This window comes from Parus major, chromosome 4A (assembly GCF_001522545.3).
Source record: "Parus major isolate Abel chromosome 4A, Parus_major1.1, whole genome shotgun sequence".
NCBI classification, from domain to species: Eukaryota; Metazoa; Chordata; class Aves; order Passeriformes; family Paridae; genus Parus; species Parus major.
The window spans coordinates 12132243-12155692 of NC_031772.1; the positions used below are offsets into that span (position 1 = coordinate 12132243).

Consider the following 23450-nt stretch of genomic DNA (forward strand, 5'->3'; position numbering starts at 1 on the left):
AGTAGTGTATTGACTGAACTGTAGCATTGCTTATAGCAGGTGAAGATGATACCAAATTACCTTAAGTTTGCTCTCAAGGAGTTCCACACTTGTGACCAGATATGATGCTCCACACTCATTGAGACCATAGGTCACTGCCTCTTCACCCAGGGTGGCATAGAGAGTGACAACTGTCACAGGAATGGGAGAGGACATGAAAGAAGGGTTAAAATAATACTAAATGCAAAACGCCCTTGCACTAGCTTACTGGAAAGCATTCAATTGGAAATTTTCTAATTTGGAAATAAAACAGCTTTTAATTTTTCCACATCAGAAATGTTATGCCACAAGAGACCTCTTGAACAAGGAGGACAGCTGGACAGGAAGCATGTCTTTACTGAGAGCATGGTCAAATACTGGAACAGGGTTCCTAGAGAAATGGTTGATGCCCCTAGACTGTCACTGTTTAGAAGGCCTTTGAACAATGCTTTAGGCTGTAACTTTTAGTCAGCCCTGAAGTGGTCAGGCAGTTAGAAGGAACCTATAATGGTCATCTACATCCTCCTGAAATAATTCTGCTTTTTCTATAGCAAAAAAGAAATTATCAGAACAAACAGATGCATCAGAACCCAAAAATAATGTACAAAGCAATCCCAGAGTAAGCAACTAAGAGCAGGTGTTCTGCCCCTGAGCTCTCTGCAACCAGAACTCAGGGGGAGAGGTGACACTCAGACATTACAGGCCACCAGCTTAAAGCTGGGCATGGCTACAGGCAGCTCTTTGCACAGTGTCAGCTACTTTCCTTGCTCCCATGGAATTAGTGGTGGCACCAAGACAGAGAATCAGACTAAGGAATCAGACTGTTTTTCATGCTGCCGGATTATTTTTAACCCAGACGGGCTACAGGAATGTCATTAAGTGCCTCCCAGGCACAATGGAGTTCACCTCTCCCCTTTATCTCTCTACTGAAAAAAACCTTCTTTAGTATAATTTGATATCTCAAAGTGTAATCTCCAAAGACCATTAAAGGAATTTAACAGTGCTGTGAGATAGGGTTCATGCAGAAGAAGAAAAAGAATAATATTATACAGCTATTTCTTATTGCCTTTCAAAGTATAGGGATCCAGACCAAATTAATCATAGTCTCTTCTTTCAGTAGCAAGGTCATCTCTTCCACTACTGCCCCTGAATTGCCTCTCCGCACACTCTGCTATATGAGCTGCTCGTCACACAGGCAGCTACTACTGCTGCTGGGAGAAAAAGAGACAGCCCAGTGTAAGCAAAAAAATGGGCTGTGGATCACAGTGTGTTGTATACAAAATGGGAACTAGAGCACTCAGTAATCACTGCAGCTCACCAAGGAGTATGCATGCATTAACTCCCACTAGAGTTTTCAGACAGCTTGAATTAAAAATAAAAAAAAAAGAAAACAAAAAGAAAACCCATAGATAATTGTACTGAATTTGAGGAGCTTACAAATGTCACCAAAATAGACTACTGACAGACTATCATATGATATTGTTTACCATTCTTCTCTTCTGATAATTATTTCATATTTTAGATGTATAATTTAGGATACAGTCAGAAAATACTATAAAAACATCCCACATTTTGTGGAAAGAAATGCAACTACTGATATCTTCAGAACATTTAAAACAACCCGAATATTAAGTGTACTATTCTGCCATTTTAGCATCTAGAACATTACTACAATAAAATAAAAAATAATACAGTTTCATAAGTATGAGCAAGTTCATTTTAGCCATCTCCACAATGCATAGAATAGACTGAAAACTTTTAAGAATCAAACCATCAGCAGAGAAAGTTTATGAAATTCTTGCATCTCCAATGATAAATCTGTCAGAGTTGAAATACCAAACAGTCAGATCTGTGCTGAGAAATGGTTCTAAAATACATTAGAAGTAACCAAGTTGAGCACTCACGAGGGAAGTTGTACTTGAAGCAGGTGAGAGCTACAATCATCCACTCAGCGCGGGTCTCACAAAATATGACAACGGTGCTTTTTGGGGTTAGTCCCAGGGCAGTCAGTCCATTCCCCAAGGAAGTAATTTTCTCGTTTACCTCTTCATAGGATAACCATCTGTAAGTTCCTAAAATTAACTTAAGAGGAAAAACCAATGAATTTTCATGACAAAAAACTTCTGGTATAGCTCTACCGGCTGATGATAGTTGGTGCACAACACCATAAGTACACAGTCTGACATTCATTAAGAAATTGCTTTCATTTTACTTGAAGTAGAATAAATTGTGCATCCTTTATATTCTGATACTCCTCAAGTACTGTAAAATGAATGGTTTATTAGACGATGACTGAGGAAGAGATCTGAAAGGACATAAATTGTTGAGGAGAAATACAAAGCATCTCAAAACCAAGTCAGAATTAAGTAAAAATTGTAAGTTTTACCTTTTTGAATACTTTTCCATTTGGCTGCATTTCATTTTCTTCACTCAGAATTTCCCTGGTTCCAAGACAGTCCTTCTTCCCAAACTTTGCTAAAGCATGGTCAAAGAGCTTGTCCAGTGTGTCTGCTCCAGGGATGTTTATGTTTGCTAGTGAATCCAGGTGCGTGACAGAGCGGTAGGGGCTCCCCGGCTTGTCTGAGATGGGTTTAGCTTTTAACCGCTTTGCCATAGCCTTTTTCTTCTCGGCGTTGGTAAGAAAATACCAGGGAATAAATACCAGCATACTGTACAACCAGATTAACAAGTACACAGGCAGCAAGAGAATGGCACACATTTCTAGCCTAAATTTAATTCTGGGTATTTAAAAAAGAAACTCGTATGGAGTTCTGAAGCAGGCAAGAGTAAGGCAGCAGCGCAGAGTGGTGTAGGGAGAAGCAACAGTAGGCGAAGCTTAGGTAGTGCTGATTCAGAGCAGCTGCAAAATTTAAGTAACCTTTGAGAGCCAACAGTAGACACCTACAAGCGAAAACCAGTGCCAAGCAGACAGCAGGAAAAAGAAAGAAAAATAATTAAATTAGTAAGATTACAGTCAGTTAATTAGCTTTTGTCCTTCTAAGACCTCACTTCAAAAGCATCACTGCACAATAGAGCAGTGAACTGCTCTGGGGATGAAAGAAGATTAATCTTTTCCACAGTTTTTTCTTGCATCCACAAATATTTACTTTTCACAGACTTTTCCCCATTATTTCTGTTTGAATAGTTCAGGGCTGTTGTGATGAAGTCTGTCCTTCACAACATAATACTGTGTTTAAGCTACTTGAGTAATGACACAATTGTGTAATTATGGGAAAGGTCAACACTTGTTTTCCCAATAAATATTTGTGCTACCAAGAAAAGGTACAGCAGATTGTTTTACGGCTTTTCAGAATATTCTATCAATTTCTATTCAGATTAAAATGAATCTTGATATATTAAAAAATAGTATATATAGACTTCAAAGTCTATATGCTTTAATCTAAAAACTAAATAATATTCCAAAATTGCTTTATTAACTTTGCTCCAGCGACTGCATTTTTAATCTTCTATTTTTCAGCTCTGAATATCAGACTCTTGGAAAGGGATTATGCAGTTTTCCTTTTAAATTTCAAAAACTACTTCAATACATGCATTTCAAATTCCAAGTATGGAAAACAGAATAAAATTTGACCAATTTTAACTCAATATAAAATAAAGTACAGTTTGGCAAGATTTTGTCAGCATGTCAGAAATCTTTCCCCATTAAGGAGAACTGGACCTAAGTAAGGCTAAATAAGGATGGTGAGAAAACAAAGAAAACAGAGAAAAACAAAACCATCACAGCAAACCCCAGTCATGGCCAGCCCACTGGCCTGGGACCAGTCTGCACTGGTATGTGAGAGATGGGTGTTTATCTTCACGTAGCTGCTGTGCAAACACAGTCTGCTAACTCATCACCCATGCTGCCACAGTGGGGAAAATAGAAGGCATAGGTGCAGCAGCCAAGGGCAGAACCTCAGACAGGCAGGGCAGCCAGTGACACTGACATCCACCATCAGAGCCCAGGCTGTCATGGACACCATCTGATAAACAGAATGGATGAGAATAGGGAAATTCTACAGGCTCCATCAAGAATTAAAAGAACATAGGCACATCTCAAAATACACCTTTATTAATATATTTGCCACCCTCAGGTGCTGAGGGAGGCTACAATTAGCATTTCAGGTTAAACAAGACAACTGTTTGTTTAGCAGTTTAGCAGACAGATGTCAGTTAACAGGTTGGGATGTTATTTAATGAGAATTTCAACATTAGCAGTTGTGTTGTAGTCAATATTAACAGCTTTAATGTAATGTAAGACCTCAGTGAGAGATCTGCAGATATTTAAAACAACATGATGACCACATTAATTTTGTAATTACAATTACAGAATAAAATTACTATTGACTGATAGCATAATAAACTAAGCTAAACTAACCTAAACTCAGACTTGTATGGATAAAAGTATTCTGTATGGATGAAAGTATTCTGCCTATTTATTTTTATAAAAAATGAATGTTATATTATTTTCAAAGCATACATGTTTATTCTGCTCTGGTGAACCTTACCATCAACAGCAGAAAAGAGATCAGTTTAGTTCCCAAAGCTCCAGTTCTCTAAAATGAGGTATTATTGGTTTATAACACAAATCTTGTATGATCTTTTCATTCCAGTTAATTCAGTGCTCCAAAAACAGTAGTTGAGCTTGTATTTCAAAGACAAGCCAGCCATGGCTCTAAGACATAGTAAGGAAATGTCAGGACACACCCATGGTTACACATAATGGTACAAGTTAAAATAAAGTCCAAGGGAACTCCAGCTGCTCCTCACCTTCCAACAATGAACAAATGACCAGATACACTGACTTGGATAAAAAGCAGAGTTGTGAGAGTACTACAAACTATTTAATGCAATGAGACAGTACCACAGCTTTTCTTTGGGCTGCGTAGGAGCTTGTTCAGAAGTGGTCTTACTCTGAAACACTACTGGCTAATAATCAAGAACTGGCTAACTTAGGAAGGAAGGGGAGGAAGGTTGCATTTCTTTCATTTTGGATTTTCAAGTTAATTTGAAATACTTTAAAAAGTGTTTATAAAAAGAGAAAACTTAGCTAATTTGTACATATTTGTAGTAATTTAAAAGAGAATCACATTTCAATCCTGACAAAAATAAGCTGTAATTCTTCAAAGACATCAGTTGGGAAAACTTAGTGAGTCCCAAAAAGACAACCGTTGCTTTTTCCTTTGAACGTGCTCATGCAAAACCTCTCCCTCTCTCCCTCTCTCCCTCTCTCCCTCTCTCCCTCTCTCCCTCTCTCCCTCTCTCCCCACACACACACACACACACACACACACACACACACACACACACACACACACGTGTACTTACAAGGGATCTCACAGTGATGACTGAGGTTTTTTCACTGTTGATTAGATCTACAGTGAAACAGAAAAAAAGGGCATATTAGAATTTAGGATGTTTTTTACCTTGCAGAAAGGAGGAATCTTTAGAACTTCCACCTTACTGCTCCTAAGAAGCACAGGCTATCAATTTAGACAGAGGTGCAACACAGCTTATACAAGGGAGAGCAATTACAGTACTGGAAAATATTAAGCTTCCAAACTACATTGGACAGACAAGAGACGAAGCTGCCAAAAAGGAGCTTAAATTTTATGTGACGCTACTTCCTCCCTTTCATATTTAAATATGTTCTGAATAAAATTATGAACAGAAGCTTAAATGCAATTTAATTAGCGATGAAACCCAGAAAGACAAAGAAGAGAGTTTGATATTCCATATGGTCCATTCTTCTGACTCAAGGCAGAACAGGAAGACCTTTGTCACTCTTGATAGATAAGTGTCAGTAGAAACATGAACTCAGGACTACCCATGGCACATATTGCCCAAGAGAACATGAAGTGGATTTGGGGTATTGATGTAAGAGAAGAGTTTCCACACCAATGTTCTGCATTTTTATAGAGACAGTGAGGCCTCACTGGTTCCATGACCAGCACAATAAAAGACAGCTGTGTGTAACTGTAGAGATAAGGCTCCAAGAAGTCTACTGCAGAAAGCTTTAACTGATGTTTAACCCTGTTATATTTTAAAAGTCCTTCCTGTAAGTCTAAGATTTTGATCCCTTTTATAGACTGAAACTGAAATAAAAATTCTTTGCAAAATTCTCCTACAAAGATTTTCCCTTGAAATATAAAGAAGAGGTACTAGAATGTCTTTAGAGTAACTGGCATTTGCATGTGGCTGTGTAAGATTTTGATCCATTGCAGGATCATCCCAAACTCATGCTAAATAAATATTTATTTTCTCTTAAATATACTGTATATAACAGACTGCAAACCTAACAATTATGACAACATGCAAAGGTACCTCCACACCAGAATTCAGTTAAAAACCAAATTTAGCTATTCAAATTACAGCTTATACCTTCAATCGCCCACTTAATTAGACATTAACAGAAAGGATGAGATGCAATGCTCACATCAATATACCATCAAGGACACTTCAAGGTAAGACAACTACATATTACTAAAGTGTAAGTTATGTTCTTCATAAACTCCCTCATTCCTTACAAATAAATTTAGCACTCATGACAAATTTCACAATAACAAGATAAAACTGTTATTTAACATTGGAATACTTAGAATATGTAATGTTTTTTATTGGTTTACAAAGCTTATTATTTCTTTTGACTGTTGAACAGAATGATCCTCTTTAGATGCTTATCTAGCTATTGTGGAAACAGCAGAGCCTCCAATTCTTGATGCAGGAAATGCATGTGCCCAGAAAGAGTAGTGTGCGTTAGGTGTGACTACAAGAAAAAACCAAAAAACCAAAACAAAACAGACGTTGTTTCTCTCCTAGATAGCTGTTTTTCAGCATTTCCAAAGGATTTTCCTCAGGTAAAGCAGCTTATATCAATTTTGAAGTGGTCTTTGCAATGACATGTTGCAGCGTTCATGCTGGAAACCTCCTCATGAGGTAATGTTTCACTTATGGCTTTTATATGCTAGGTGTTAGCAAAAATGCTATAGTCCAAGTTTAATCCTGACTGACACTGTACTTTATGGTCTGCTAGAGACAGAAGAGATGTTCTCTAAGTATAATCTGACTTTTATATCCTTAATTAGAAGTTCAGACAGATAATATGAAATACTGTACTCCTGTCCTGTAGGCAGGGTCACAGAATCTAAAATCAAAGCACATATTCTGGAACAGGAGAGACATTACTCTCTTCCTAATTTAACTCAAATCTAAGAAACAACTAGCAATAATGTTTTTTAATAAAGAAAAAGACCCCCTTTTAAATAGTAACAAAAGCTTATGGGACTAAGGGCAAAAGTAAGAGCAGAAGTGTGTATGGGGAACAGAGAGGCTTTATGCCTCTGGAAGTGACTTCTCAGAGGAGGAAATGCCCTAATCTTCTCTGCATTTGTCTCTCCTAACTGAACAGAATCAACTTACTCAGCATTTACACACACTATGAAAATTTTTAAGTGTAATTCAATTTCTAACGAAGTACCTGTAGCTAGAAATTTTATCCTATGCAGTTTAACTTCAATAAAGCAGCAAATTATTATTTCAATAGGAAAGGCTTTAATTAGCCCAAGCCCAAAACACTCTAAAGGCTTAGTAGTGAAAGTATAACAACACTGTTTATAATCCTTCCTCTGGTGTTTAAAAGCTTGCCATGAATCCAGTTTACTATGGAATAACATGATTAGAAGAAAACACAACTTCATTTTCTGTCTGCTTCAAACATTGTGTTAGGAAATTCACTAGTAAGAAAGATGACGTTAGAGAGGAAAAGGGTTGTGTTTTAGTTTGTGAAGAAAACTGGACTCTGCAAAGTAGATTGTTTTTAGTTTAAAAGCAACACCAGAGGAAGTTTGGTTCCTCTGCATCAGAGCTCTTGGAGCTCTTGCCAACTTCAAATGGAGAAACAATTCTGATTTTAGCATGAGTGCTTAGGGCTGACTCCAGTCAGGAAGTTCTGAAATCTTCCAAAACAATCCAGTATGAGTAAGTAACAACCATTTCTGGAATTTCTCCATTATCCAGGCAGATCTAAACATTTTGGAAACCACAGTAAACATTCAGGATTTGCAACTGGAAAAGTGGTTTTATACAGTAAAAAAAATAAAAAAAAATATTTGACCGGAGTAAGTATGTGGGTATTCAGTTAGTCAGTTTTTGAAGGGAACTTAGTTGGTATTTAGTCATCCTGAATTTGTTCCAGTACATGACAGAACAAGGCTGGGATTTCAAAAAGACATGACACAAAAACTAAGAAATACCACATAGCAAGGAAGATGCAGCACAATAAACAAATGAGTGCATACTGTCAGGATCTCAAGTTTTGATTTTCCAGATTTATACCTAACACACATAAGTATGAGAAAACATTTCCACAGCTGAGAAAACTGTGATCAAATAGCAGTAAGAGTTAGAAGAATCTGGTAGCTAATTAAAACTTAGTTGGGGTTCAAAAGTTTGAAGGAAAAGAAACTGAAGGGAATTATTCCGTTTTTACACCACGTCAGTGTTTTTATAAAAATAAACTCCAGAAATATTAATGCAGGTTACTCATGGTAGGAAAAAGTTCATGAGGTCTCATTTTTCTTTCTTTCTTTCTCACAGGCATATTTTCTTTCTTGTACATTTTGGTACATCATAAAGGGCAGTGAAAATCCAGAGAAAGCCTAACCAAACCTAGCCAATTTTCAGAAGTAATTTTCTGTGCTCTGGCAAAGCCTGAGAGCTCTCACTATGCATACAGTGTAAATACTGGTACCTATGCCCCAACAAACAGGGAGAAGGGAAATCAGTTGTATTGGATCCTGATACAAGTTTAAATATATACATTCTACTTGAAATAGCAAAATCACAGATAGTATTAGGAAACTATGTTTCTCTTACTGCTGCTTAAAAAATACTGCTGCTTAAGACAGTATTTTACTCAGCTAACAGAAAAAGGGAAGATTTATTTTGGTTTTCAAAAAAAATATTATTGTTGTCCTTTATGTTCATTGCTTCTGCTTACTACCTCAGAACATATATGCACTTAAAGATCAGTCAGGAAAAAAAAAAATCATCAATTTGCAAGTGTCAAACATCTATTTCTGCTTTACTGTAGTGGAAGACAGCCCAGCCACACTGACCCAGTATTTCTCAATTATCTAAGAGCTGGGTGTGAAACTGTCTCCTAATTTGTAACATGAGTGCAAGCAACTATTTGGTGAAAGGGTAAGAGCTGTTTCAATGCCCCAAAGGCAGAAAATGTTAAAGCCCAAGGCAAGATTCCACAATTGAAAAATGTCCATTGAGACTACACTGAATTGGGAAAGTACTTCCTCTGATCCACCTGTTCCTTTGTCTCAAATTCTATACAGTACCTGTCCTGTGAGTACCTAAGACTCTCTCACTGCAGCCCTGTCTCTCCCACAGGCTGTACCCAGCCTGCACTGTGCTCTGGCCACAGCCTGGACTGCACAGCCTGTCAAGTCACAGAACTACAGAATCATAGAATGTTAAGGGGTTGAAATGGACCTCAAAGCTCATTTTGTTCCATCTCCCTGCCCTGAGCAGGGACACCTTCTGCCTGAACAGGTTGCTCAGGGCCCTATCCAGCCTCACCTTGAATAACTCTAGGAATGGGGCACCCACAGCCTCCCTGTTCCAGTGCCTCATCACCCTCACTATAAAGCATTTCTTCCTATTACCTAGCCTTAATTTTCCCTCTTTCAGTTTGCACTCTTTCCCCCTTATCCTGTCACTAGAGTTCCTCATAAACTCTGTGCCAGAGTGCCTCTGGCTCCTCTGAAGGCACCTTCAGGTAGTGGAAGGGGCTGTGAGGTCCCCACAAAGTCTTCTCCCAGGTGAACAGCCCAAATTCTCTTGGCCTGTCTCCATAAGGGTACTCCAGTCCTCTTAGCAACTCCATGGCCTCCTCTAGACTTGCTCCAACATCTCCATATCCTTCTTATGTTGGACACCCCAGAACTGTGTGTCAAAGTCCAGGCTGGGACTCACAAGGACAGGGCAGAAAATCACCAAGGTCAATCTGAGTTACACACTGCACTGTGAATGCACTCACTATGACTGATGACAAACACAGCTGTTTCAGTATCTTTTTTTGTGGTAAGGGAAGTGAGAGGCACCTTTCTGCTTCACTGGCATTTTAGTTAATGAGTAGGCTAACAACTGGTAGCTTGGACACAGGGTATTCCAGAAGAAGATGGAAAAGGAGAAAATGTGCAGCTGAAATATACTGTTATTACTAACATCTACCAAATATACTAGGACAAAAGGGGAAAAAATAAAAAGAAAATATATATTCTATACTAATAAGGAAGTATTTCAGTCTGATCCCCCAACATACACCCCTATCTCATCAGGCATTATGATAAATGTTACTGTTTTGTTCCAACAGCAGAGATAAACGTACTGTTTTCCCCCAACTTTTTTAAACAAGGACACGAAGAGACAAACAGTATGAACAAGGACAAATTTCAGAGGACATGTGGCCATAGAAGACTTCAGCAAAACTCTGTAAACAGACAGATAAGAACTGATAATCTTCCATCCCATGCACAATAAATACACAATGGACAGACTGGATAGTTCTGTGTTCAGCTACACAACCATTTTGCAGTGGAAAGGTTGTGACTTGCATGGCTCTGATGATCCAGCTAGTGAGATTTAAGTTATCATCATCTTTTACTTTCTGATTCTTTCTCAGTAGCAAACTGCTCACAAAAAGAGAGGCCTCTCCTAAGATTGCTGAATTACAAAGTGTAGAAGATCAAATCAATTTGAGACTTACAAATGTAAAGCCCTATTTGCCACATCTTCCCCTGCATTTTCAGAGCACAATAAAAGTAAATAACTGATGTACAGTTGGTACCTATATAACTTAGGTCAGAGTTACAAGGTCCTTATATAGCTTGAGTTTTAAGATAGCAATATAACCTGATATATCTGTATAACCTGATATCAATATAACCTAAATCATGACTTTTTATATGTCTATATACCCTGATATCAATATAACCCAAATCATAGCTTTTTATATCTATATAATCTGAATCATAACATTTATACCTATATAACCTGATATAAATAACTTTCAATACAATGTAATGGCTAGTATATGGTTAACTAGTTGCTTAATGCTGAATAGACAAAAAGAAGAAAAAAACTCACCAAGTGGATCACTTTAGAGATAGATAAGTATAGTATTAATGAGAAATTGGCAAATGTAAAGACAATTAGCCACAAAATAAAGAATTTAGACTGGTTAGGAACAGACAGACCAAAGAACACCATAACTGTGTATGTTCTGAAGATAAAGTTGAAAAGTTCCAAGAAGACCTTGGAAGCCTTCATTAATGATGCCAACAACCCCCAAACTGGGGAGGCATGAGCACAGTGCAAAAGAACTATTTCTAAGGCATGATATCATACTATGTAAATTAGTCCCGGCAAGTCAGTGAAGATGTTGTAGTGACATACTAACACTAAGCAACACATACTGTATAAATATACCACAGCACTTGACAAAGGTGGGTGAGTTAGGAGGAGAAATCCCCCTCATCACCTACACTGCAATAAACAAATACCTGCACTATAGACACCAGTCTATGGGGATTTAATTCCAGCCTATCTTCTGGGCATCACATTGTTTTACAGTCTTCAAAGCCAGATGTAATTTTCTTGTTTCTGGCATATTACGGGATACTGCAGATAAAACTTACATTCATAATTTCCAACTAATTTTTTGCTTCTAATTGCTAGGGCCACGTGACGTTCTTTTTTATCTATTTTCAGATACAGTCAGTACTAGAAACGTAAGCATTGACAAATGCTTTGTTTAAGAATTCTTAAACTCATTGTTTAAGAATTAGGGTGCTCATCTCCCCCTCTTATGCTTCCAATGATCATTTCAACAAGAGCCTTTGACCATGTATTGAAATTAGGATGTCAGGTGCTTTTTGTTTTGCAAATAAAGATGGAGAAAATAATCTCTCTGGGTAAGTCTTTTTCAGAATTTGATTCACATTTCTTATTTGCATTTTGAAGGATTTCTTTCCTTGCAGACATTCTGATATACAGATGACTGGATGTGCACTTAAAAAAATACAAATTTAAGAAAGCTGCTCCCACCCATGGTCATTTGAGATGATAGACCCTGAGATTTCAAGCCTGAGTTATCTCTCTTTTTTATTTTCATTGTGTAGTAAAAATGCTTTGAGAGTCAATAAACAGTAGGAGCTTTGGGAGCAAGCACAGTGTAATCTTTTGAACAGATTCACAGTATCTTCCAGTGAAAGAGTGATGATTTTTTTTATATGTTTAAGGAACTAAATTTTATTGTAGCCTTAATGCAAAACTTTAGCACAGTCTATTGCTTGGTTCATGTTGAACCTACCCCATTACTTTCTAGCTAAGCATACCTAGATTCATTTGTAAGTATTCATCATCTCTGGATCCATATGTAGAATTCCCAAGTTTTAAATTATCTAAGACATTACTACATATTGCAACTGCTGAACTGACTCACAAACTTTTTGTGAGCGAACTTGCTTTCTGCTACTTTCATGTGTTTTATGGTAGACCAAGATACTTTTAGGATACATTCCTGTTAATAACATTATTTGGCATTTTCTGCCAAGGAAGGCAATTTTACTGCCTTATTGTATCATAACAGTTCTTTGATTATTATCTGCACTTCAAAGAGGAAGTGAGGTGACCAAACAAAATCCATTATATTTTCCCCTACAAGGGAAAGTGTACCTTCAAGTTTTTAGATTAAACAGCTCAAAACAATATTTTGTTCAAAAGTACTCTGAATATAATCATTCATACTAAACAGAACACAGCAGAAACGAACACAATTCTTCAAAATGTCTTAAAAAAAAAATATGCAGGAAAAAAATACCTCTGAAAGTTTTAAACACCAAAGGTTTAAACTTTACCACCTCCCCCAATAAATGTGCAGGCACATTTACTGCACTTCTTATTTACAGACACAAAAGTGTTTAAGGTGTACAGTTGCAAATGTAGCAGCATTTGATGTTCTTCGTCCAAAACATCCAAATACTTTTTGCAAAGCAGCAGAGGGGTAGAGGATCACATGCTCCAGGTCTGAGCTGGAACTGGCTCAGCTCAGTAACCATATTACTATGGTTGTATCTATGTACATGTCCTACCCCTCAGCAAAACATACTAGCACAGGACAGCTGGGTGCTAGCACAGCCACAGAGCTTACTGAAAGAAATTTGTTCAGATCCTAACAGTCTGAAAGACAAAAAAGTGTGTGTGACTATTTGCAGAAAAGCACAGAGCTTTGATAACATGACTTTTATATATTTAGCTAACTGGATAATTTTGAATATGAATAAAACAGCATTCATAGTAGCAACTGCAGAAGAAAAACTGTACAGCGCTAGACTAAACAAACTATAAAGTGGTCTCAGACAAATTCTGAAGGAAGTTTCAAGAGGAAACTAACACTGTTGACCATTCTTTAAATTATTTTTAGGAAATTTTTGTTCTGAAAAAGGGACTGAAAAATCCTTAGCATGACACAGAGTATAACAACAATTCATGTTTAGTAATAAAAAACAATTAGTAATTTAGCTTATTAACAAATGCAATGACACTCAAAAAACTAACATTGTAAGAAAATGTTTATAATTCAACTCAAAAACACACAATCCCCACTTCAAGTCTATCAGATTGATCCTTACAGTGATGGGAGGACAAAGATCCCTCTTGGAAGTTTTGAGTAAGGGTTATTTGAGTGTCCACTCTAGTTACTGTCAATCTTGCTGCTCACTAGCAGACACAAAAAACAAGTCACTTTACCTTGAACATAACTGCAATTCAAATGTTTCTAGAAAGCAGGTTGATAAACTGACAAAAAATCTAGAAAAGAAAAACATTTAATAGTGAAACTTCTATGCCCTCTTAAGTTAGAAACATATCTGAATAGACCACAAACTTTTCCTGGCATGGTAATAAGACCTTTGTCATCTGTTGGTTGTCAATGCCATTTGTACAACTGTAAAACACTACCTGCTCCTTGAAAACATGGAACAGGGTGTAGGTCAGGGGATACCTGATTATTACATCATTACATTATCGTTTTCAATTTTCACCTCAGTTTTATGTTCTGAGCACCTTCAGGAGTTTGAATGATGTAACATGCTGCCAAAAGTGTGCCAGACAAGAAGTTTTCACGTGGACTCATGATTAAATCCGACATCAGATTGCTTTTAACGGCCTCAACAGTAAAGCTTCAGCAACTCAATATTCAAAGCTTACCTTTCTGAAAGATAAATCTACTTAATGCTATGCAAGTTACAAATGCAAATCTCATTTCAGCTGACTAGGAAAACTAAAAGCTAAAGTGTGGTGAAACCCCCCCACACAGTAGGGTTGCCAAAGCTCTCCATGCCTTGAAATATCAAACAATACTGACAAATTCCGAAAATCCTGTCATTTTAAATCATTTTTTATCATTACAGCCCTCTAGTGACGTCCAGTTGCCCAAAGGTATGGTACAAGACCTCATCACTAACAAATGGGAAGGCCGTCGGGATCTTGTCACTTGGGGGTGTGGGTATACCTGTATTTCTACAGATGCCGGTATTCGATGGGTACCTGCTTGGTGTGTACAACCTGCTCTGCACTCTGGTCTGGGACTGCAACCAACAATGCTTCCCTGACAGCCCCATAGCAGATGTCATAGAATAACCAGAATAACCTTTTGCACCTGCTGTATGGAAATATGGGACCCTTGAAATTACAATTTACCTAAAACTTCACTTAACCTCAAGAGTCAGATATTTTAGAGACATGACTAAGCAGAAGGATGTACATCTTTTAATTGAAACAAGACAGCAAAATGTTATCTCTGATAGTTTTTTGAGTTGACTTGTTTGTAGCAAAAGATAAATGAAACTTCCTTGATTTGAATAACTCAGCCATAGATGTACATAGTGTGCAGCATACCTGTGAAATTGTGGTTATTAATCTAATTTTTTATAGCTCATGTACATGATTGTAAAAACTTTGATGGTATGTGGGATGGACCAACAGCTGGTAGGGTTAGGCTTGTTGAGTTGGGTGGAACTGGGTTTATAATTTGTGTGTAATTGTTTCACACACTGTGCCATGTTTGTCGTCCTGTCTGCAAGAGCCCTGCAGAAGATGACAGACACTGCCTTTGTATTCAAAAAACAAAAAGGGGGAACTGTGACTGCTAACAGCTGGCCTGGAAGCCTCATAGGCATAAGTAACCCTGACCATAACTCAACCAGCATATACCATTAAAGGAAAAGAAGTAAACATCATTATGAAGAAGGCACTGAGGAGCTGAGAGATTTAAATTCAAACAACTGACGCCAACTAATCCCTGACAAGCATGTACGCAGGCAGCTATTGGTCAGTGAGCTGGGTGGTGACAAAATTTTTGCCAATTGAGATCGAATGTGAGGTTTTTTGATAACCCTATAAAAGAAAACTGTAAACAATATAATTCATTATTGCCATAGGAACCTTGGAATCTCAAGTCACATCCATCTCAACTGCTACAGCTAAGAGGTAATATGCAACAAATTTCTCAAACTATTTGTTCTGTCTGAGGAACACCAATGGATCAACATAGAGAAACACACAAAAGAAAACTTATCCGCCATTGCCTTTCAGGAAATAATACATCCTTCCTTTACCTTTTCATCCGATGTCTGGATACAGACCACGACCCAGAAAGATGGGAAACCAGCTGTTGTGGTAATATGATCAGGACAGAGTCTTACACAGAACAGTCAGAAATGAGTATATGTGATCATCATTCATCATACCACCTTTGAGTATGCAAATAACCTGAACTCATTTGAGGCGGGAAATGAGGGTTTTTCCTTCAATTATGTCAGACAGAAACTGCCAGGCATTTATCATCTCTTCTCCTAGTCAAGTTTATGGAGCTATAAAGCACATTGCATAGGTACTGTTATTGAAAGACATGCAAGAAAAACAGGCCTGAAAGACCAGCCAGATGGAGAACTGGCAATCTCAGAATGGCAAAACGTAGCACAGTCATACAAGGAGGATGCTCTGCATAGTTTTCTAAGGCATAACCTTGCTCTGAGCCCTTTTCCAGCCCCCACATTCTCACCCTGCTTTTTACTTAAGCACAGCAAGCTTAGTTTCACTTTCTAGCTGTTCCTCTAGCCTGTGGCAATATATTTCGTAAGGAAAACACATTTGACTAAGTTGTTCAAACAGAGGAGCTCATAAAAATGCAGAAGTATTTGCATGCTTATGAAATAAAAAGATAATCCATTTTCATAATGAAAATTAAACACACCTATCAAACAAAGGCACAAAACCAAGGCTATCAAGTTCAGTATTAAATTACCCTGTGTAAATACACAGTATGAATCAGCAGTACATACAATTGCCTTCATGGAAAGTAATGTGCAAAATGACAAACTAATGGGCCACTATGAGCAGACAGACAAACCACTCCACCCTTCCTACATCTACATCAGGTGCAAAAAGGACATGGACACCACAAACAAAGATCTCTTCCTTCTTTCAAATTTTTCTATCTATTTTTGTATCACTTTGCTCTTAGTTGGCATTACCACTAACTACTTACTCTTCTACATAACATCCAAAGCTATAGAAAATACTGTTGTAGAATTACACTTTACCTATACAGTATTGCAATTATTTTAGTATGTGCATTTTCATTGTATAAGAAAACCAAAACAAGAAACGCCATACTAGGAACAGAAAAGAGGTTAGAGAGCTTAATACTCAAAGCAGTTTTTAGGATACAACACAGTATCAGCAAATTACTTTGCTGAATTGTCATAAACATGACCTCAGTGTAAGGGAGACTCCAAATGAGAAGTGAACAGTGCAACAAGGAGGTTGGTTCCCTGAGTCTTCAAGTTTAGGTTCATGGCAGGTAACTGAATGCAGTTCTGGACTGAGGTGGTCCCACCTGGGCTGCACTGGCTGTTCCTGTGGGCTGCAGAGTTTGCAGGCACCTGGTCACACAATCTGTAGTTGCATGGGCTGTCTGACACGGCTCACAATTCAGTCCCACGAAGTGCCACTGCCAGAGAGGAAGTGGTCACATTGGTTTAGTTCTGCTGAAACACAGTTCTGTGTTTTGCAAGAACTTGAAATAAGCCTGAAAACAGAGCTACTGTAGCTCTGAATGAAGTAGCCTCTGCCTATTTGTTGCTGCTCTCCCTTCCTTTTGCCAGCAGCCAGAGTAAGAGATTGCTGCCTGCAGCCTTTGCAAGCTTAGTGCATCCATGGAATTGTACTAGGGGAAAAAAAAAGGCAACCAGAAACTGTACTATGATATATAACCTACTTTTATCTTTACTGAAAGCCAAAAAAACCCCCAACCCAAGCCCAACCCCCCCATATCTAGCCACTTTTAAAAATTTTATTGCAGAATAATTTTATATGCTCCAAAGTACTTTAACTGGCATAATTTTTACTTGTGGAAGGTCAAGAGTTAGTAATTTTCCTAATCCAAAGTGATTGTATGGTATCTGGTTGCCAAGTTGTCACCTTAAGCTATGAAATGAATGCCCTCAGTCATAAATTTTTGGGATTTGGCTGTGAGCCATTCAGTGTGCTGTGATACATTGTGTCTAGTTCCTCAGACTGAACCAGCATATTTGAAATAGTGACATTTCATAGGCAACTCCACTCTAGCTACCAAGACAAATGGAAGAATGACTCACTGTGTATTCTACTTATCATGTGCTTTAGATAAAAAGAACTTAATATGATCTTTTCCAGACTGACTGTATGTATGATTGCTGAGGAGGAAACAATGAAGTACCTGATGGATCACTTAGAAAGGTGAAGTCTTTCAGTAAATCCAACTAGCTATATCAATTTGCCTTTCTTTTTTTTCAGACAGATACTTGCACCAGCAAGTATCAAATACTTAACAGCAAGGACAACACAGGCTCCTTGTGTTCTTACCAGCTTCCTTCAGCCCTACCCACTCGACAGGACACTGGTGTCATGTCACATTTAAATATGCAAAGACTCATTCTGCTGTATGTGCTACCTGCCAAAAATATGTGCAGTAAAATGGTGAACTACACAGGGTGAAGTTAGAGCAAGCACTTTGTAATACTGTCATGAATAAAATATCTCAAGAAATCCACCCTGGTTAAAATACTGTGTTTAGTTATGTACAGTTAATGTTCTTATCCCATTTGTAAACCTTGTACCCCTTGTTTACTCCGATGGTTATTAGTAATGTTAATTACTTACCAGTTTCTGAAGTTATGAGACATTCTTGTACCCTTTTCCTTACTTCCCTGCTACTATGTAACAAAGCTGCTCCCATGGGGGCTAAATCAAACTAACAAAAGGAACCCATTAGAAAGGTATGCCAGAGAAGGAGGCAACTCCCATGGATGCTGTGACACACTAGAACAAAGAAACTCCCAGGAAGCTGTGCAACCAAGTAATATGCAAACTAAGGCATGTAAGACACCAAAACAATGAGCTAACAGAGGAATAAAAGGACAAGGAAACATATTCTAGCAAGCTATGATGAAAGATCATCTCCCTGCATCATCTAAGCCTGCTTAGAAACCATCTTCCTGCATCACCATGACCTAAGAGGACTGGAAAGGACTGAACCCCCTAGACAACGAGCCAGAACAGGCCTCTTGGCTACTCTCATGAGGACAGAAGCTCCTGCTCTGCAGTGCGTACTGCAAAACTGAATTGTGTCTTCTCCTTGGAGCTGCCAGTGTGGGAACGGCTGTGGTGCAAGCAACCCCTTGGGCTCCCCCATCCCAAGAGCTGAGTCCTCATGAAGGTATCAAATGGGAGTCTTGTCTCCTGGCCAATTTCTTTCAATACTGTGGTAGTTTGGCATTTAGGAAAAAAAAGTGGAAAACATCTACAGAAGTTTTTCCTCTGAGAGAGGCTGCTGGGAGTTTCTTCTCTGCTCGAGATCACCCCAATAGATAGCCAGTTCTCAGAACTGACAGCATTTTGGACCACTGAAAAGTAAGATCACCTTTGTGAATACCACCTTTTAAACCCAAGCCCAGGAATTTTGGGTCCCTTTTGTTTCTGGCTTTGAAAGGTATTGGAGTTCTGGTTCGGCTGGCCCAGCTCCACCCCGCGTCCTGTGTGGCCTGGGGGGAGGCTGGGCCAGACTCCAGTGGCTCCCAGGTGGGGGATGGGGACTGAGGGGCTTCCCCCGGCCCCAGGCCGGGCCAGGCTCTGCTGTGGCCCCTCCCAGGAAGCCTTCCAGGTCCCATTCCAGCGGGGTGGCTGAAGCCTTTCACCAGGGCCCCCCCAGCCCTAGGCTGGGCTGGGCCATGGCTGCTGACATCTCACCTCCCCCACCATGGCCCGCAAAGAGGGCTCCAGGCCAAAAAACAGCTGAAAACCATCCACTGCCTTCCAGCAGCCTGCAGAGCTGAAATCAGACATCATGAATACCTGGCCACGGCTTGGGCCAAATTTAACCCTTTCACTACACAGATGAGACCTGCAGACTTAATTCTCTCTACATGAGAGAGGCAAGTGGGAGCAATCAGCATGTAAAAAGACAGTATGAAACATCAAGGTCAGTAAGAGAAAGAGTCAAGCTCCAGATGGAAGGAGAATGAGGAGATGCTTTAATAAGCTGAAATATTCTTTTAGTAAAGCCATGGAGATGGACAATAATGTTCTGAAAAACTCCTTTATTTCATGAAAGAGTATTGGGGGGAATCAATTATTCAAACTGTAAATCTGAGCAGAGGTATCCACTGATGAAGCTGAGCAGATGCTGGAATAGCTGTAATCCCATGAGATGCTTGAGCAGAGTGAGAGAAGTGAGAGTTGATGAATACCCTTTGCCCCAAGTGAGAAAAGGAGAAAACCTCTGTGATAAGCTGATCATAGAAACAGATGAAGAGAACCTTTGCCTTTTAATAACTCACCTTTAAAATAATACCCCTGGAGTTCATGGCCCATGACCACACCTCTGAGTGGTGTGAAAATGGGAAGAGAGCATGACAGCAGAGGTTTTCTTTCCAGGCAGCTGCCAGGGATGGAAATGAAAAACTACGAGAAAACTGTTTTCTTGTGGAGAACTCTCCATGGAACGACAGAAGACACCTCTCCCTACAGAGACTGATGAAAAGGACTATTGTATAGTTGGTACTGCTTTAAGAACCCAAGTTTTCTCTCAATGTTACCAGTTGGAAAAGGAAAAAGGTTGGGTTTGGGGGGGAGAAAAGGTTTCTGGAAGTTTTATTCTGGTTTCTTACTCTTGTACTTCTGTTAATAAACTTTATTACTTTTAAGTTTTAAGCCTGTTTTACCCTTCTCCTAATCCGTATCTCACAGCAAGAGATGAGTATGTATTCTGGTGACTTTTAGCTACTGCTAAAAACCACCACAAGAACCTGCCTAACTTGACAGTAGTGAGTGCTCTTTGTATTTCACTGCATGTGACAAACTGACAGTAATCATTATTTACAATCTACTGTTTATCTAAATACATAATTCTTAGTGTACTTTTTATATATACTTTATAACATTTCCAATCCAGACCTGTAGCCAGATAAGCATTCAATATATGAACACAAAAATGTATTTATTTTGAGACAGTTAGGTGTCCTTTTTTTTTTTTTGGTTTTGTGTTCTGGCCCGCCCGTGGAATTTTTACCCATTACCTGCAGAGACAACCTAACTGTGGGTATTTAGTGGGTGATTGATAAAGGACAAAGAGTGGCCGGGCCCAGGGGGGGAAGGGGGCAGGAAAGGAGGGTGGGGACAGTTTTTGGCGGGCTTTCTTCGGCTTCGGGGAAGGACATTCGTTTGCTGGGTCGCGGAGCTGCTGCGGTGGAGAGAAGGGAATTTCAGAAGGGAATCACCCAGACGGAGCTGCTGCTTCTTCTCCTTCTCCCCTCTTTGTTGGTGGCCTCGCACCCCCTGTCCTGCCGGGACATGTGGCAGTGCCAGGCACCGCCGCGGAGCTGTTGATACACCTCAGCCACCGGCCCAGGATCTCAGCTCATCCCTGCTGTTTCCAGCCGAGTGTTCCTCAGAGCCCTGCAGAAGCACTGGGACTGACTGCCCGAGAGGGTTTGTGAAAACAAAGCCTCTCCTCCATCCCATCTCAGCCGAGAAGGCTGTCCCGGGGTCCCTGGTTCTGTGTTCTTGTTATTGCTGTAGTTATTGTTTGTTTGTTTGCCTGGTTATACTAGTAAAGAACTGTTATTCCTATCCCCAGATCTCTGCCTGAAAGCCCCTTGATTTCAAATTTATAATTCGGAGGGAGGGGGTCTACATTCTTTCATCCCAAGGGAGGCTCCTGCTCTCCCTAGCAGGCACCTGTCTTCTAGACAGGTGCCTTCTAGAACCAAGACAGTCTGTAAAAATATCTGTGCAACTGAGGGATAGTAAAAACTCACTTGCACTAGGAGACTCTTAAAAGCAAACCTAATACAAGTATTAAGGCTGTTCTTACTGTGACAAAGACTTCCTGGCAGCTTTGAAAGAAGTGCCTTAGGGCACATAGGTGCTCTGAAGAAATCAGTTATTTACTTTATATTTCTTTTCCAAGAACCTGAACTAGGAAATACCAAATATAAATGCTTTTTGTGGTATTACACATTCAGTATTATAATTACATATTAAATATTATAATTTATTCAGCTCCTCTCTATGCCAATTTTTTTTCCTGTGAGCAGGACTTCTGCAATTAAGGCCCTTAAAAAAATTTAATGGTCACTTACCAAGGGCAGTTACACAGCTATTTTAGGGACTACTGTGACAATGAGCTGAGTGGGTGGATACAAGTGATGTATAAATTACAGCAGTGCGAAGGTGAGCAGAGACAGGGCTGAAAATACAACTATTTGGGTATGGGAGGAAATACTTCAGGCAAAAAGCAGCAACATGTGATGCTTGACTTTTTTGGAGTTGCAACGTTTAAAGATCAAAGATTTCAGCACAGAAATTAAAGTGTTCAAGCTCTCGGTCCCCAGTAACCCCAACCCCAGTGATAGCAAACCACATGTGGGTGTGTAGTGGGCACTGCTGACAGCACTAGAGCCCTGTCTTACACCCACAGCTCACAGACTGCCATGCAGCAACCAGTAGGAACCTTAGTAAAGGCACTACTGCAACTCCAGCTACTTCTCTAAAGTTACACAGCAAACACCCAAACAAACAGCCGTATAAACTGGATAATGAACCACTGAAACTGAGCCACTGCATGTACAGAGGAAAACCTCAGTGAAGGTGTAGTGCAGGATGCACCTTTTGTAGCTTATAATGTGCCAAAAACAACTTTAAAAAATGCCATCTGTGGGAATTCCAGACACAGAAAGCTCTCAAAATCTTGCAAATGCAAGCTTAGATACAGACATGGACACAGGATTTGACTTGAGGCCTTGGAGAAAGCTTCCAGACTTAGAATCATAAGTAAGAATCTGAGTTTAAGTAAGGTTAAGTTGTAATAGTGATATTTCATAGGCTACTCCACTCTAGCTACCAAGACAAATGGAAGAAGTTTTAAGGTTTTAAAGTGAAGATATAGAAGTAATTATAAAGGTAATAAGAAGTTTAAGGTATAACAAGTAGTTTTGTGTGTCACTATATGATTGGTTAAGAAAGTTCGCACTGCGGAAGAGACGTAAAAACAGAATAATTAGTTATTGGCGTGAAAGTAAAAACATTCTTTTGTGGCATTAGTTTATTGGCTAGATAACCCTTAAAAGATCTTGTGACTTGTAGTCTTGTGACCACTGACCACAAACATCTGGTGAATAAGGTGAAGACATACTTACTCCTTCATGAGACTGTAGAAAAAAAATAATAAATCATGCTTTAAAACGTCTTTAATAAGTGGTCCCATCTCTCTCACAAAATCCTGACAGCCATCCTTTCATGTTACTTCAATCTACTTCTCTGTCTCCTAGAATATGTCACACTTATTAAGCACAATTTAAATTTAAATTTACACAGTTGAGCAAAGTGCATTGCCAAGTGGAACAAAGATCAGAATACACTGTACTAATACTACCTTCCTTTTAAAATGGGTTGCACTGTCTTGTAAAATAGCTTAAAAAAAAACTCAAACAAAAACCAGGTCTGCTGTACAGATCTAAGAGTACTTTTGCCAAACATAACCATTAGCTTATGTCAAAAATTTTACATGTTGGCCAAGCTTATACCACAACAAAGGAAGGGGGTAGGGTAAATGTGTCATTAACAGATACTTTAAAAATAAAGCATCCATTTATTATTATAAATTTAAATATTTTTTTTAATCATCTTCAACCAAGCATTTCTGAAACTGTCTTGGTATTGCTCACTTACAATCTTATTTTCTGTAGTAAGGCGAGTTAGAACAGAACTCCAATGTTATTAAAATGATAATTTAAACATCTCTTAATTAGTACAAG

At 38.9% G+C, this 23450-nt stretch overlaps 1 protein-coding gene across 4 annotated transcripts in view; it reads right to left on the minus strand.

Moving 5' to 3' along the window:
* ACSL4 (acyl-CoA synthetase long chain family member 4) overlaps positions 1 to 23450 on the minus strand; it is a 43085-nt gene that overhangs the window by 13918 nt on the left and 5717 nt on the right. The window contains exons 2-6 of one of the 4 annotated variants that reach the window (XM_015626488.1): positions 5347 to 5393; positions 4527 to 4693; positions 2405 to 2641; positions 1923 to 2100; positions 61 to 170 (exon numbers count right to left, since the gene is read on the minus strand). In XM_015626488.1, coding sequence (XP_015481974.1) covers positions 61 to 170; positions 1923 to 2100; positions 2405 to 2641; positions 4527 to 4529 — 528 coding nt within the window. In that variant the 5' untranslated portion in view covers positions 4530 to 4693; positions 5347 to 5393. The other 3 variants (XM_015626486.1, XM_015626490.1, XM_015626487.3) reach the window with 3 other exon arrangements.